General features: G+C 42.0%; 1 protein-coding gene and 1 non-coding gene across 7 annotated transcripts in view; one reads left to right on the top strand and one right to left on the bottom strand.

Annotated features, from left to right (window-relative positions):
• The window catches only part of IFT122 (intraflagellar transport 122), a 68,522-nt gene that overhangs the window by 6,189 nt on the left and 45,251 nt on the right, over nucleotides 1-17,082 (top strand). For 4 of the 6 annotated variants that reach the window (XM_064591909.1, XM_045904305.3, XM_064591889.1 and 1 more), the window contains exons 2-8: nucleotides 843-909; nucleotides 2,414-2,498; nucleotides 4,610-4,688; nucleotides 6,831-6,907; nucleotides 9,064-9,130; nucleotides 10,292-10,438; nucleotides 13,580-13,655. In XM_064591909.1, the coding sequence (XP_064447979.1) occupies nucleotides 843-909; nucleotides 2,414-2,498; nucleotides 4,610-4,688; nucleotides 6,831-6,907; nucleotides 9,064-9,130; nucleotides 10,292-10,438; nucleotides 13,580-13,655 (598 nt within the window). Of the gene's footprint in view, nucleotides 1-842; nucleotides 910-2,413; nucleotides 2,499-4,609; nucleotides 4,689-6,830; nucleotides 6,908-9,063; nucleotides 9,131-10,291; nucleotides 10,439-11,462; nucleotides 11,640-13,579; nucleotides 13,656-17,082 lie in introns of all 6 variants that reach the window. The other 2 variants (XM_045904308.3, XM_064591900.1) reach the window with 2 other exon arrangements.
• Nucleotides 16,617-16,722, bottom strand: LOC123834977 (U6 spliceosomal RNA). The gene has a single exon (XR_006788551.1). It is a non-coding gene; the product is annotated as a U6 spliceosomal RNA (small nuclear RNA).

Genomic DNA, 17,082 nt, shown 5'->3' with positions numbered 1-17,082 from the left:
TCAGATCTCCTCCTGCATGTCTCAGAAGCCCTACTTTTTTCACGTACTGTTTTCTTCATGAAGCTTTTTCTCATCCTTTCTCCAAATCAGAACACTGCGTCTTCCTCCTTTGAATTCTGCCTAAAACCTTTACTTTAGTATTGTTCTGTATTTCATCTAATCTAAGAGGTCACTGATTGTAAAATACCATTATTTTATATACCACTAAGAAAGCAAAAAATGCTTTCAAGTTAAGCTGACACATCATCAGTTATAAGACACATCCCCACCTCAGAGATGTTAACATGTGAAAAAAATGTATGCTTCAGAGTTGACGACATATGGTAGTTCTTTGTGAATGTGTCTGAGTCACATCTTCCAACCGGATGGTAATTTCCTTGAGGGCAGGGAGGGACTGTGATTTATTCATTTTGTATCTGTAACTGCCGAGCACCTAAGAGGCATTCATTAAGTATCTGATTGGTTGGAAATAATAATGATATTTTAATAAATGTCCAATTTTCAGAGACATGTGGATTCAGTAGCCCTCAGTTTCTCTAGCCTTTATAGAAGAGTTAGTGCCTTTGACTGTTGACCCTTTGAATCATCTCTGGCGTCTGGCTTCTGGACAACTAGAAATTGGGACGTAAAGCTAACTGCCGAGTAAATTGTGATTGAATGGGCTGCCAAGGTGTGGTGGTTGAATGGAATTTGCAGCCAAATGCAATTCTTAGCCATTATTTTTCTCCCTCATACACAAGCAGTGTTTCATAATGGAAATAAAGTTTGCTTTCCTGGCCATTAGCAGACCTCATCATTTTGATTCCTAATTGTCCTTTCGTCTTGTCTTGTCTCCTGTTTAGTATATATGACCTCGCATTTAAGCCCGATGGAACGCAACTGATTTTGGCTGCAGGAAACAGATTACTGGTAGGATTGTGTCTGAGTTTCCTTTTTAAGTGCTTTTTTCCCTCTCCCTCTTGTAAATGCTCTGAAATCTGACCCCCCCCCCCTTTTTTAAGATAAAAAAGGCAAGGGCGGAAAAACCAGTCATTACTTTTTAATAGGGAAGGAAATGGGCTATTTAAAACAGGTAAGTAAACTGTCTATCAGATAGGAACCTGTGAACAATACCTCCTTTGGAGTCATTAATCTTTCCCTTTTTACTTTGAGACACCCATGAAAGAGTTGAAAACAATTAATCAAAATGCCTTTGAAAATGGACTGGTGTCAATTCACATTTTGTCCTCCTGAAAAATTCAAGCAACAAGACTGAAGGGGCCCCCTCCCTGAGAAGTCAGATAGCCTGACCCCAACTTTTAGGCATTGGCCTACCTAAATAATTCCATATGGATGCTGTCCTTTTTTCATATTTTCAAAGAATATAAGCTCCCTCTGGAACCTATCCCAATATATAAAAGTAATTTTCAGAGAACTCTTTATGTTTGACCTAAAAACCTTTGTATGATCTCTCCTTCCTCCTACGTAAGTCCACTTCCCCTTGCTCTGTTGTCTCGAGATATGCAGACTGACTAATCTCCATTCTCTGTATGGTAATTACATAATCTTAAAACCCTGGTTAAATTGTTCTGCAGACTTCTCGCCAAGGTAAACAATCCAAATCCTTTTACTTTTTTCTCAAAGATTATCTTCTCCAACACTAACCATTTCTGGAGAGTTTTGCCTTGATTACTCAGATAGTGTGTTTTTTAAATTTCCACATATTTATATATGTTACAGTGCTACAAAATATCCTAAATCCAAATTACAGCTAGTTTTTATGATATTTCCTTTGATTTGCAAACCCAGAGTTCAGGTCTTTGACTTTCAAACTCTTGATAGCAGATATGAAACATCCTTTAGGGGCAGGGCTAGTACTAAAATTTAATCATGTTGTAGTTGGCTCTTTGTGTGTGCTAGCTTTATTTGGGAGGGTCTAGCTTGATTGGTTATATATCCAAATTCACATACATTGAGTGAACTTTGTAGAGAAGTTCCACAGAGTGAACTTCTATTTCTCAAGGATTAATGGCATGTTCCTGGACATGTAATTCACAGAGTTAGGACCTCTACTTTTTGGGTTTGTCCACTTCTCTCACGTTCTTTCTGGTTTCTCAGTGTAGTTTTTACTTGATACAAATTTAGAATATTGACAAATATTTTGTTATATAAACAAAAATAGCAGCAACCTGTAGGAATTCTAACTAATGGATGTCATGTGGATAATCTGTACTTTTGTCTCTCTCTCTCTCTCTCTCTCTCTTTTTTTTTTTTATGGGGGGAGGCGCAGAGGGAGAAGGAGAGAATCTTAAATCTGTAGTAGGTGGGGCTTGATCTCACAATCCTGAGATCATGACTTGAGCTAAAATCAAGAGTCGAACACAACCAGCTGAGCCACCCAGGCGCCCCTGTACTTCTGTCTCTTTTTTGCCAGGTTTATGACACCTCTGATGGCACCTTACTTCAGCCCCTAAAGGGACACAAAGATACTGTGTACTGTGTGGCATATGCAAAGGATGGTAAGAGTCTGCTCTGATTTTACACTCTCTGTAATAGTGTCATAGCTGCTCATTTTTCTCCTTAGTCACTCCTTAATACAACTTGTAGTTGCAGAAGATAGTTAAGTCTCTTGGGCTTCAATTCAATCATTCAAGTCAACAAATGTTTATTGAGGGCCATCTATGTGCCAGGCACTATTCTAGGTGCTTGAGATAATTAAGTAAATTAAACAGTATGCTGAAAGTAGGGCAGCATAAGGGGAATTGAGAACGTTGGGTGGGGCAGGGGATTGGGTACAGGAATGAGTAGGGTGGTGAGGGTGGGCTTATTGAGACAGGGACAGATGAGCAAGACTTGAGGGTGGGAGGCAGGAAGATTCTGATAGTGGGCATCTAGGGGAAGAGAGCTCCTCGCAGAGGGAAAAGCCATTGCAAAGGCCCTCAGGTGAGAGTGTGCCTTCCAGGGGCTTTGGCAGAGAGAATCAGGGGGAGCAGTAGGGGATATGGGTAGGGAGGTAACAGGTATGTATGGGGTGGCCAGATCATGTTGGCTGTCATAAGGACTTTGACTTAGATTCTTAGTGAAAATAGGGGAACCACTAAAGACTTATGAGCAGAGGAGAGATCTAATCTGATTTATATTTTAAAAGGATCCCTCTAGCTGATGTTTTGGAAACAGCCTGCAAGGGGCGAGGGTTGGGGCAGGGAGACCAGTGAAGAAGCATCATCCAGGCAAGTTTTATAACACTATTGATGGTGGCTCAGACCTCTGAGAGAAGTGGGAGCAGAGGAAGTAGTAAGGAGTGGTCAGATTCTGGATATGGTTTGAAGGTGGAGGCAATAGGATTGCCTGACAGATGGTGTGTGTGGTGTGAAGAAAGGAGGCAGGGGTGACTGCAAAGATTTTAACCTGAGCTACTGAAAAGATTGGAGCTGCTTTCTACTGAGATGGGAAAGGCTGCAGGTAGAGATACTTACAGTGGAAGATCAGGAGTTCAGTTTTGGACATGTTGAATTTGAGAAACATTGATGCTGTAGGAGAGAGGGGAAGGACTTGTCAGAACAGAGTCATTGAGTGGGCAAGAGGAGATGGGATCTAGGACTTAGATGGGACATGGTAGAAGGTAGAGGGTGTCGCCACAGGGTCTGGCAGGTGGAGGCATGTGTTATCAGTAGTCTAATGGAAATTCTCTTCCATTCTTTCAGTGAAATAGGAAGCAACATTACCTCAGAGTGAGGATGGGGAGGGAGGTGTCAGAGAGTTGAGGAGAAAGGAAAAAATTGAAAGTTGCCACTTAGGAGAATGGCTGAGTGGATGTACAGTGAAATCCCAAGCAACATGTAAACTTGCAACAATGTCATTAAGAAGTAATTACTTGTTATATGTTGCCTCTCTCTAGTCCCATTCTTTCATAAAGCCCAAATAGTGTGGAAATGAAAATCTCATTTGTTGCTCTTGCTTAAAGCCTTTTTCTTTGGGATAAAGAGCAAGATCTTGACTATGACCCTGAAGCTCCTAGAGATCTATCTTCCACCTACATCCCCTTTGGCCCTTGGTGTTCCATGCTGGTGCTTCTCAGCCCCTCAGACATACCAGGCTTTTACTACCTCAGGGCCTTTGCATATCTTTTCTGTCCTTGTGGATAGGTCTTTAGCTTCTCTTTGCACCTGGCTAAGCTTTGCTCATCCTTTAGGTCTCAACTGAAGGTTCTCCTCCTGAGAATCCTTTCCCTCATCTAAATTAGGTCCCCCAGTTATTCTCTTTCCTAGGACTCACTTCTTAACACATTATATTTGTGTTGGGTTAATTTCATTTAACGCCTTCTTTTTCCAATAGACTAAACTCTGTGAAGGTAGGGATCATGTGTGCTTTAATCACTACCTAATCCTTAGCACAGAACATGATACCTAGCATGTGGTAGGCCCTCAATACATTGTTGTTTACTCAGTGCCAGACAAAGCAAAATTTGAACCCAAACTTCCTGACTGCCATCCAGTACTAATAAGAAAAAGAAGTAGAGAAACAGCTGACACTTATTAGTTACCTTAAAGAGCTAGTTTTCTAAGAAATACTCTTTGGGAAATGCTGGTTTACAATAAATGTGACAGTTTTCTTTTTAAAACACTTTTAGGCAAACGCTTTGCTTCTGGATCAGCTGACAAAAGCGTTATTATCTGGACCTCAAAATTGGAAGGCATTCTGAAGTACACGTAAGTAACCATTTAGGTGTACAGTATTGTTGGTTTGATTCTTACTGAGTTACTATAGCAAAAGCCCCTTGGAAATAATATTAGGAAGAACTTTTTTCTCTGCAATTGAACTTGAAGTTAAGTTGTAGGAGTATATGGTAGATATAGGAAAGCTGGGTGATGAATACATGAATGAACATTTCTTGAGCATGCCTCGCCTGGCCAGCACTGAGCTAAGAGTTTTCATATAGCTCAGTTTAGCTAATCTGACACCACAGATTCCACCCCACCCAAACCTGTCCCCTTTTAATGTCCCCATTTCAGGGATTGGCCTCACATCCACCCAGTTTCAACAGACAGAAACCTGGGGTCATTGTGCTCCAGGCTTCCTCTCTGTAAGGGCTCTGCTCATGTTCTTCCCTGTTCCTCCACCGAATTAACCCCTACTTGTTCTGCAGATCTCAGGCTCAGATGTTACTTCTTCTGTGAAGCTGTTTCTGGTCCTCTAGACTCAGGTCTTCTTCCTGGCGTTTCTCACAATTGTAGTTTTACAGTTATTCTGGTGATTGAGTGATATCTCCCATCAGCCTATAAACTCCGTGAAGGCAAACACTGCATCTGTTTTTGCTTACCCCTGTGTTCCTGGTGCCTAGTACAATGCTTGGCCCATAATTAGTACTTAGCAAATGATTTTTTTCTTTTTTATTGTGGTAAAATACACATAACATAAATTTATCATCATAACCATCTTTTAAGTGTACAGTTCAGTAAGTGTTAAGTACATTCATGTTGTTGTACAAAACGTCCATAGCTCTTTTCATCTTGCAAAACTAAAACTCCATACCCATTAAACAACAAATATTCCCTGGGCCCTCAGCCCCTGGCAATCACTATTTTACTTTCTGTCTCTATGAATTTGACTTCTCTAGGTACCTTATATAAGTGGAATCATACAGTATTTGTCCTTTTGTGACTAATTTATTTCACTTAGCATAATGTCCTCTAGGTTCATCCATATTATAGCATGTTCTGTATTCCCTTCCTTTTTTTTTTTTTTTTTTAAGATTTATTTATTTATTTTGGAGAGAGAGAGTGAGCGAGTGAGTTGGGGGAGGCGCAGAGGGAAAGAACTCAAGCAGACTCCCTGCTGAGTGTGGAGCCCAACATGAGGCTCAGTCCCAGGACCCCGAGATCATGACCTGAACTGAAATCAAGAGTCGGCCACTTAACCAACTGAGACACCCAGGCGCCCCAGAATTTCCTTTCTTTTTATGGCTGAGTTATATTCTAGTGTATGTGTATAGTACATTTTGTTTTTCCATTTATCCGTCATCGATGGACATTGAATTGCTTCCAATTCTTGGTTATTTTGATTGCTGTTATGAACGTGGGTATACAGATCAACAACTTTGAATGACTGAATAAATGAATAAATGATGAATGAGGTTATAAGTGAAGTGTTACCCAGAAGTGAATAAATAAAACAGATGCTGAGATGCCAGGTGTGGTGCATGACTTACTCATCTTTCATTGTTGTCTCAGGATTTGCCATGTTTCCAGATCTTGGCCTGTAATATCTTTTTTTTTTAAAGATTTCATTTATTTATTTGAGAGAGAGAGAGCGCGCACACAAGCAGGGAGAGCAGCAGAGGGAGAGGGAGAAGCAGGCTTCCTGCTGAGCAGGGAGCCCGATGCGGGACTTGATTCCAGGACCCTGAGATCATGACCTGAGCCGAAGGCAGACGCTTAACCGACTGAGCCACCCAGGCACCCCTTGGCCTGTAATATCTTCATTGCACCTCCATCCTGTATTTCCAGGCCTCCACAAAGCAATAAGTAACAGCCATCACCCGTGTACCTGGTGCTAGGCTAGGTGCTTTACTTCATTATCTTATCAGTTCACAAGCCAGAGGTACCTAGCGTCCTGGAGGAGGTAGGATTTAAGCTAGGTCAGTCTCGTGGGTAATGTCTGAGAGATGAAAATGGTGGGTGAGGGGCAATCCAGGGCAGGAGAATTCATCCCTGTGCTTTTTGTTGGTCACTTGCATAAGAGCTTATGGTGTGTAGTCAGAGAGACTGTGGGCTCATCATAAAACCTTCAGTTGTAGCCACTGAAACATCTGTGGTTTGCTGCATAATAATCTATAGTTGTTTACTTCTTAGACACAATGATTCTATCCAGTGTGTCTCCTACAACCCTGTTACCCACCAACTGGCATCTTGTTCCTCCAGTGACTTTGGTAAGTTCTGATTCCCAAAGTCTTGTCCTGGAATTACTGAAAATCTGGGCAAAAAATGTGGTTGTTTCATCCCGAGAGAATTAATGCTACTCCCCTCCCTTCAATGGCTGAGGGGAGGCTGGCAGTTATTCTTTAAATTATGTAGAAACCAAGAGAGTGAATGGTAACAAAGTCTGGTAAGCAATCTGGGAGACAGCAGGAAGGGCCCCAGGGAGGGAGATGGTAAGGGTGGGAGAACACAGGCATAACTTGGTGTTGCCGCCTCTGGGAAGCCTTCCAATCTCATCTGGCAGGAATAGGTCATTATGGCCGCCTCTGTGTTCCCAAACATCCATGTGTGTGTGAAATTCTTCACTGTTTCAACTGTGCTTCTTGTGTAGCGTGTCACCAATACTTGTTCACTGGCTGTAGCTGTCCTTCCTGAGGTGCTGGATGCCCTGAGGAACTCACTGTGGCCCCATTTATGGTATTGGCATGGGTGCTGGCACAGGGGAGAGGCCAGTGAAATGGCCATCCAGGCGGGGGGGAGGGAGCAGAGGCCTTTAGGTTATCTCTATTCAAGGTCAGTTCTGGTTTTCAGCTCATCCGTTCTTTCTTCCTTGCTGAGTACAACAGAACAGGCATTATCGAGGAATGAGAGGCCATGTAACCCTTCTCAGTGTTTCACTGTCCTTATCTCAGATGAACACGTTCCTACCCTGTTCATCTCATTGACAGAGTTCTGAGGTTCAAAAGAGAGAATATAATGGAAAGCACATTGTATAAATAAAAGGGAAAGTGACCGTCATTCATTAAAAATTTTAGCATTTTCTCCATGTGAGGCACTGGTCTGTGTGCTTACTTTTGTGATTAAAAAGACAAAATAATTACAAAAAAAAAAAAAAAAAAAGAAGACAAAATAGAATCCCTGTCCTCAAAGAGCTTGTGGTTTGGGGCAGGTGGGGAGGTAGAATTTGTAAAAATATAACATCAAGTAATAATAATAATAATATTTGTTGAATGTTTAAGATGTGATAGGCACTGTACTGAGAGTTAAAATGAATTCCTATTTGAGCTCTATGATCACCCCTGAGGTCAGGTATCATTCACATTCTCACACCACTGGTGAAAAAGAAATGGAGCTTAGAGTGGTTCGGTGACTCACTTGAGGTTGCCCAGCCGATAAGTGGTGGAACCAGGGCTTGGACCTAGGCCATGGGATTGCATCTAGAGCATGATCTGGCAAACAGTGCTAAGGGAGACCCAGGAGGGAGAGGTTTCCTCCACTGAAGGCTCTAGACAGGCTCAGTGGAGCATAGATAAGATATGCACAGGTTGAAACATTTTGGGGGAGGCATTCTGGACCAGGGGGAGGGGGAAACAAATAGCTTGCTTGATGTTGCACTTGGCTTTGTAAATACATTATTGCCCTACATTTACCTTCTTGATCAAACTTCATGGCTCAGGCAAAGAGTAGAATTTGCTCATGTTGCCTAGACATACACCTGTTGTAGGGCAATGAGTCACTAGCGGGAGGGAGTAAGCCAAAAGTGGCCAGTGTGCCTTGGACAAGGCATAACCTGGGCAGGGTCAATGTGCTGTGGGTGAGGCCTGGAAGGGGAAACTGATTTTCAGGAAGCATCATTAATTACTTCAAATGCTAAGTTGTGCTCTGGTTGCAATGTAATAGTTAAGAACTGTCAAGTTGCCATTTCTTTTGAGTTAAAGCTCTGAAAAGTTGGTTAGAAATTCACCAATCTATCCTCCTTTTTTTTTTTTCTTTTTCTTTTGAAATAATTATAGATTCTCTGTCAGTTGCAAAGATGGTAGAGAAGTCTACCAGGAAAGGGGGCCTGGCACAGTGTGTTTATATAGTTTTGCCCTTTTATCACCTGTGTAGATTACCATTGCCACAAAGACGCTCCTTTGTCGCCATCCTCCTCCTATTATTCCCTATTATTCCCTGGCACCTGATAACCATTAAGCTATTCTCCATCTTTATAGAATTTTGCCATTTTGAGAATGTTATAAAATGGAATCATATAGTACATGACTTTTTGAGATTGGCTTTTTTCACTCAGCATAAGCCCTAGAGGTGTAGCAATAGTTTGTTCCTTTTTTATTGCTGAGTAATATTCCATCCAATCTGTCTTCTTTTATATTATTTTATGTTGAAGGCTTGTGGTCTCCTGAACAGAAGTCTGTCTCCAAGCACAAATCCAGTAGCAAGATCACCTGCTGCAGGTAAGTTAAAGGTAGCTCTGAAGGTAGGTTTTACATTCCCTTCTCCCAAACAGACTCTCAAACTCCAGTTAGTTCACACAGTGGAAAAGGTCTTGTGTGACCTAGGTGGTTTGGGCCCCTGTATTTTCTCTTTTCTTTTGTGGTCTCCTTGATGGGAAGGACCCGTGCCTTTGATCATCAAGCAAAAGAGAATGACAAGTTGCCTTCCTGCAATTATCTACCAACAGGCCTCCTCATCCAGAAGCTACACTCAGTGGAGGTTTTCTGGAGGTTCCAGGCTGTCCTTGTCCAGGCAGCATGTATGCTAGAGAAAGCACAGGCTTTGATACTAGACCTGGATTTGAATCCAGATTTAGTCACTGACAGGCTCTGTGACCTTAGGAGGTTTCTCATTTGACAAATGGGGATAAAAATACTGACTTGATAGGGCTGCTGTGAAATGCACACAAACTAAGGAGCATAAAGCAAGCAGCACAGTGCCTGACATACAGTAGAGACTCTATAAATGGTAGCTATTCTGGCTGTGCAGCTTCTGAGTGTAGCCTTTCTTACATTCAACATCTGTTAAGCACCTATCTGTTCAAGAGGCTAGGCATACACCAAGACACAGATTCTGTTTTTAGGCATTCTTGAAGTGGGAGGAGGTTGAAATGGTGAGTGGGGAATGGAGGCTGGCCCAGTGATGGGGGCACAAGCTAAGGGCTGTCATGGAGGTATATACAGAAAGCTGTGGGAGCTCAGAAAACGGTGCTACTGTCTTCACATTTCACTGTTGATTTTTTTTAGATTTTTTATTTTATTTATTTGACAGAGAGAGACCGCGAGAGAGGGAACACAAGCAGGGGGAGTGGGAGAGGGAGAAGCAGGCTTCCCGCAGAGCTGGGAGCCCGATGCGGGGCTCGATCCCAGGACCCTGGGATCATGGCCTGAGCTGAAGGCAGACGCTTAATGACTGAGCCACCTAGGCGCCCCTCTCACTGTTGATCCTAGAAATAAATGGGGCTTGAAGTTTGATCCTCTGATTTTTACATCAGGACCAGGATGAGCACTGCTGTTGCTGCCTCATCAGACTGTATTTCAACCAAGGCATCATCCTCATTAGTTTTATCTTCTCTGTGTTCCTTTCCCTCTTCCCATGCCCTTTGTTGGTTGTATGAACAGCTGGACAAATGATGGTCAGTACCTGGCTCTCGGGATGTTCAATGGGATCATCAGCATACGGAATAAAAATGGCGAGGAGAAAGTGAAAATCGAGCGGCCGGGGGGCTCCCTCTCCCCCATATGGTCTATCTGTTGGAACCCTTCAAGGTGATCTTATAGCTTTCCTCCTTCTAGGACAAATACTATTAAGAAAAAGGGCTTTCTCTGCAGGTTGAGTTCTTCTCTCTTCCTAAGGTCTCCATCCATTCAAAACCTTCTCACTCCATTTGACTGATCTGTTTTGGAACCCATTCCATTTGGATGGAATTTTTTAAGAGCCCATCTTGAGTTTTGGAATGAATCCCAGAGATTTTAGCAAAGCAGATGAACTATGTAGGCCAGCCTAACGTGTGTGTGTGTGTGTGTGTGTGCATGCATGCATGTATGCATGCTACAGAAAGCCCATTTCTTTATGAATTAATAGCTCACCTCTTTGCTGTGGCTTTATTTTGGTCTTTTCCCTTTTTCATTTCTTCCCTCCAAGTCTGGGCAGAACATGTGCCCACCGAATAATAAATAGCTATTTCATGAGCCTTTTTTTGCTGCCCTTGCCAAAAAAGTAATAATTAAGTCTAGAAATGTCCCCAAAGCTCAAAAATGATTGGCATCTACCTTCTCAAACCTTACACACTTTTTCCATCTTCTGCCCATGTGACTTTAAAGGTAGACTAATAGCTTTAGGTGCTCTTTGTATAATCATCTAATATTAAATTCCCAGTATCACCCAAAGAGTCCTCTGAAGGTAAAGGACTTAATTGTTTACCAGCCCAATGTCATTTTACAGGTGGTACCTACTTGATTTAGAAGGTTATTTGATTCCATTGCCTTTCTTACACCAGATTTTTATGCTTCTTCCTGAATAAGCATGTCCAGCCCAGGGCTGCACCATGCATGTCTAATGCCTTCAAAGGCCATTAGCCTACCCCAGAGTTCCTGCTGTTTGATTTCGTGGCCACAGATGACTTTGTGGCTTCAGGGTACCATTTTTAATTCATGAGAAGCAGGATGCCCAGTATAGCTGGTTACTGTCCTCTTCCGGGCCGGGTTCAGGGGCTTCTTGACAGGTTTTGAAATTATAGCTTTAGTGCAGTTCTAGGCAATGTGATTGTGAACAGCCACTTACTGTCTACAGCCGATGGGAGAGTTTCTGGATGAACAGAGAAAATGAGGATGCCGAGGAAGTCATTGTCAACAGATATTTTCAGGAAATCCCTTCCATTCTGAAGTCAGCAGTGTACAGTAGTCAGGGTAGTGAGGCAGAGGAGGAAGAGCCAGAGGAAGAGGACGACAGTCTCAGGGACGACAACTCGTGAGTGTGTCCCAAGGAACGAGAACCCTCCTTGGAGGGATCCAGGCCCCAGCGTTGACCTGCCAGGGCAGACACTGCTCTGAAGCTCCATTCTAAGTTGGGTTGGGGGAATTGTGGGTGAAAGCTCCTCCAACAAGGGGGAACACACCTTTATAACTTGTGTTATAAAATTGTTCTTTGGGAAATTTAGGAACTACTGAAAAATCTAAAGGAGAACTAACTTTTCTGTAAAACCCTATCCCATGAGGGAACCATTGTTAGCATTTTAATATATTTCCCCTCAGTCTTTTAGTGTGTTCATATGATTAACTAAGTCATATCTGATCTTCTTTTCTTCCACTTGACCATCATAAAGTGAACTCTTTCTGGTAACATTAGTGGTCCTTTTAAAAACATGATTTTTAATACCTGCATAGGATATGCTGTGTAGATACACCATAGTTCATTGAACATTTCCTCTATTACTGGACACCTTTCTTAGCCTATTCCCCTCTACCTTACCTTGCATTGGGTAGGACATCTATCAGAGAGGAAGCCCTTGCCTTACCCACCATCCTCACACCCAAATCCCGGCTGTCTAGGCATTCTTTCTTTTTTTTCTATCGAGTTTACCTATAAGGAAAACATCGGCAGACTGGAGTGGGGAGACTGAGGGAGCCAGGATGTTCTAATTGGGCAAAAATGATCTAGCTTGGGACTTTCCAAACTGCTCTATGGTACCTGGGGTTCCTTAGAAGGAGGTGGAGGTGGGGGACAAGGAAAGGAGGAAAGGGTGAGCCTCAGATCCCTATCTCTGCTTCAACCAGAACAGCCCCTTTTATTGCTTGACATGAGTTTTCGTTTTGGTAAAGAGTCCCACTGCCAGGAATAAAAAAGAGCAAAGGGAAAAAGGAGATTGAAAACCACCAATCCAGCTCATGTATGTGGCTTCTGTAACAGGGCTGGGTTCCTGTATTGTGTTTGGACCTCAGTGCAAATCATACAGAGTTCCCCTGCAGGTCTCTTCCTGTTAACATCCCCCTCCATCTTTGTCTTTTTTCCCTTAGTTGTGAATTAGTGCCTATATTTGCCAGTTTGCCACCCATGGCTGGGTTTTGCAGATGAGGCTGCACCATGCCTTGCCTGCATATTTAATGGTGCTTCCAGATGACCGACCGCAGGCCCTGGGCTTGAAAAGCTTGAATTAATAAACAAAGAGGAGGCAACATTAGGTAGAGTAAGACCAGGTCTCAAGGGCTGGGAATGTCTCTCTCTTGAACTAGATTCCCAAGTAGCTTGATCTCCAGCCTCAGCTGAAGAGGTTTCTTCTGTGTGCTGGTCCTACAGCCCTAGTCCCAAGGCACTGATACTGATAGGTACTCAGTTTCAAAGACAACTGTTGGTCTTCAGAGAGCCCACTTATATTTTATTAGATCCAGTCAGACACCATTTCACCTGTTTGAGAACCCCAACTATGAGAGAACTTAGCTTTAGGTGTTAATTTTCCTTCTTCAGGAAGAGCAAGCCAGCTTCCCCTTTGTCCATTAAAAAATCAGATAGCCCATGCCTTTCCATGGCAATAAACTTGCTTCTCCACCATCTCCCCACATTTTATAGTACATAAGTAAAAAGCAGTCTTGGCTCTATCACCTTGCTCTTTCTTAGCACTGCTCTCAGGAAGACTTGAAATGAGGGGTTTAGCCTCTTCACTGTGGCAGAGCCACATAGTAGGGCATTCAGTGAAATAACAGATCCCAGGAGGATCACCTTGCCTCATCCCACTGGACTGATTGATGGGCTGGCCCACATTACAACTTCTGGCCTCCGTATTGCTGTATAATATTTGGCAATCTGACAGCCTGGCTAGCACTTTCTTTTTCCTGTTGTTTGTTAAACCCTTAGGGCTACAGTTATCAGTAGGCCATGGCCCCACATAACCTCTTTTGTCTTCTGTTGATTAGAGAGGAACATAATGATATCCTGGCTGTAGCTGACTGGGGACAGAAACTCTCCTTCTATCAACTAAGTGGAAAACAGGTATGTAGCTCTATACAAACCCAGTGGAAATACAGTTTTGGTCATGCCTATTATAATCTTTTTTCACTTTCAAAGATTATATTATTAGTAATTATACTTTATTATTGTTAGCTCCTGTTTATTGAGCATTTACTTTAATACCAGGTACTGTGCTCAGTGTTATTACATACTTTATCTCATTTAATTCTTACAAAACCCTGTGAAGTAGGTACAATTGGTTATCAACTTTGTAGAAATGAGTAGGCAAGACTCAGAGCAGTGAAATAAAGATTATGCCTGAGGTCCCACACTGCTAGCAAATGGGTGGCACCTGATCTTGAAACCCAGATTGTTTTGACTCTAAAGCCTAGGTCTTAGTTATGACTCTATCTTCCTTTATTTGCTTTATGCATTCTATAAACATTAATGAGCACCCACGGAGGCCAGCATTTCACCTATCCTAGGAGCTACTGACAGAACTGTTAATGCCTCTGCATTAAGGCTGGTAGGGGCACAGTTGATAGCCAGTAGCCCCAGTGCAGCATGATACATGGTGTCTTAAAGAGATGTACAGACAGACTGTTACAGGGACACAAAAGAGGATAACATCACTGCTTGGTGGAAATGGGAGATTTTGTAGAGGTGACCTTTGAGCAAGATAAACAGGAATTTGCTAGGCAGAGGACAATTGAGAATAGTGTTTCAGGCAGAGGAAATAGTATCTGCAAAGGCAGGGAAGAATGAAGATATATGTCAACTCAGGGGATAGCAGGTTGTTCAGAGTGACTGGATCCCAAGAATTGTGGACAAAAATGGAACTAGAAAGGAAGATGGGGACATGATTCTTTTTTTTTTTTTTATTTTGACAGAGAGAGACACAGCGAGAGAGGGAACACAAGCAGGGGGAGTGGGAGAGGGAGAAGCAGGCTTCCCGCGGAGCAGGGAGCCCGATGCGGGGCTCGATCCCAGGACCCTGGGATCATGACCTGAGCCGAAGGCAGACGCTTAACGACTGAGCCACCCAGGCGCCCCATGGGGACATGATTCTAAAAGACCTGAGTCATGTGGATTAGGAGTTTGAACTTCATATACTATAAGTATTTAGGAGCCATCAATTTAGGTAGGGAGTGACTTGATCAGATTCCTGTTTCAGAAGAATTCCTTGTTTCTGTGGAGGGTGGATTAAAATAGAACCTGGTGGTAGGAAAACCTGTAAGGCTGGAGACACCAAGGATTAGAGTGAAGGTGGTATGGGTGGCTCAAGTACCACAGCCAAGCAGGTGAGAAATAAAGCCTGTTCAGTGGAGCCTTTGTTTAACAATATCCTTATTCCTCAAAACATGTCCTGCTAGAAAGGAGGGGTTTCAGTTATGTGTAGCCCAGCTTTGAGGCCATTTCTTTTCTATCTCATCTTACCATTGGTCTCTTTTTTTTGTAGCTGAGTAGAGAAAAGATAAGTGTCTTCTGAGTTTGCCTTGGCTGATTTCCCCAAACCCTCACTTCTAATTATCTTGCATCTAGCCCTGGCCTATCTCTTCATTCACTTAATGTGTGTATATCATTATTCAACAAATATTTATTGGCATATCTATTGTGTACAAGGCACTGGGCATGGGTATTGGAAGTTCTTGGGAACAAATAACCACACTACACCGGGAAGGAATGGAGTCTTGTTGCTATAGTGAAAATAAAAAAGAACCTGACTTGGTGGTCAGGGCCATGGGCAATATCTTGCATGTATGTAGCACTAGAGCTCATGCTGTGGCCCAGAGTTTTTGAATGATAAGCAACCTCACTCTGCTGAGATAATCCAACTGGCTTGGGACAGTAAAATTGTTTCCTTAGTTGGGTGTCTTTTAAATCTGGGAAGATTTAGAATTAAATATAGGATGATGAAGTAAATCAAGCCTATACTTTTGTGTTAGGTATAATTTGTGTATTTTTGACATTTTAAGTGTTTGTAATGTTTAAGGGTATCTGGATTAATGATAATAATAGCTACCATTTATTGAATTTTAGGCATTGTATAAACTCTTTACAGGGTTAACTCTTAATCTTTGTAACAACTCTGTGAGGTATGTATTATTATCACCACTTTACATGTTAGAAAATTAGGTACAGGGCAATAACCGCCCAAAGCCATACAGGTAATAGTGGCCAAGTCTGGTTTGGAACCCAGGCAGACTGATGCTAGAATCCATATTAGAATATCTATCAGATCTGTCTTGTGATGACCACTTAAAAGTTGTAATTGAGTAATCAATTTTATACATCCAATTTTAAATTGAAAGGTATAAGAAATTTTTAGTTTTAAGTACCTAAGTAATATTGGAATGTTAAAGAGATACATTATATTTTCTGGCTTGTGGGGGTGGGGGATAGTTACTGATCTTCTTGAATCTATATACTTATGTCTTTATTCTTCCACCAAATGTGGAATAATTTTTTGTTATTTCTTCAAATAATTTTTCTTCTTCATTCTCTCCTTTTCTTCTGTGTCTCCAATTACACGTTAGACCTTTTGATATTGTTCTCCAGGTCACTGAGGCCCTGGTCATTTCTTAAGTCTTTTTTCCCCCCTGCTCTGATCTGTTGCTCAATCTTCAACTTCATTGACTCATCTGTCATCTGTAATATTTCTGTTAAGCCCATCCAATGAATTTTTGTTTCACTTATTGCATTTTTCAGTTCTAGATTGCCATTTAGTTCTTTTTTGCTATTTGTCCATTCATTATAGGAATATTTTCCTTTATATCCTTGACCATAGTTATAATAGCTGTTTTAAAATTTCATCTGCTAATTCGTATCTGAATTATCTTGGGGTCAATATCTACTAATTGTCTTTTCTCTTGAATATGGTTCACATTTTTCTGCTTTTTGGAATTTTGGGTTATATTCGGGACAGTGTAAATGATGCATCATAGGGATTCATTTCTGTCATGTTCCTCTGAGGATTACTGTGTAGTTGTTTTTGTTTTTGTTTTTAATATGGAATGCTTCATGAATTTGTATGTCATTTTTGCACAGGGGCCATGCTGATCTTCTCTATAATGTTCCAATTTTAGTATTTGTGCAGCTGAAGGAGCACCGTATTAGGGTTTTTAATTTATTTTTTTAAGATTTTATTTATTTGAGAGAGAGCAAGAGCAAGAGAGATCACAGAGGGAGAGGGAGAAGCATACTCCCCACTGAGTATGATAATGATCAGGCAGAGAGCCTGATGCAGGGCTTGATCCCAAGACCCCAAGATCGTGACCTGAGCTGAAGGCAGACGCTTAACCGACTAAGCCACCCAGGCATCCATCCCTATAGTTGGGTTTTTTAAAAACAAGTAGTTAACTTTGCTGGATTCAACATTCAGAGTCCCATCTTTCCACTGTAAGCAGCAGCTGAAGTCTCTATTGAGTTCTTTAGCCTTGCTAGGCTGCTTAGCATCTGCCTCACATGT

This window comes from Mirounga angustirostris, unplaced genomic scaffold, assembly GCF_029215605.1.
Source record: "Mirounga angustirostris isolate CCGP_5_RB_7025 unplaced genomic scaffold, mMirAng1.0.hap1 SCAF_1, whole genome shotgun sequence".
NCBI lineage: Eukaryota > Metazoa > Chordata > Mammalia > Carnivora > Phocidae > Mirounga > Mirounga angustirostris.
The sequence above is the reverse complement of the archived record's forward strand: the minus strand, read 5'-3'. Positions and strand labels throughout refer to the sequence as shown.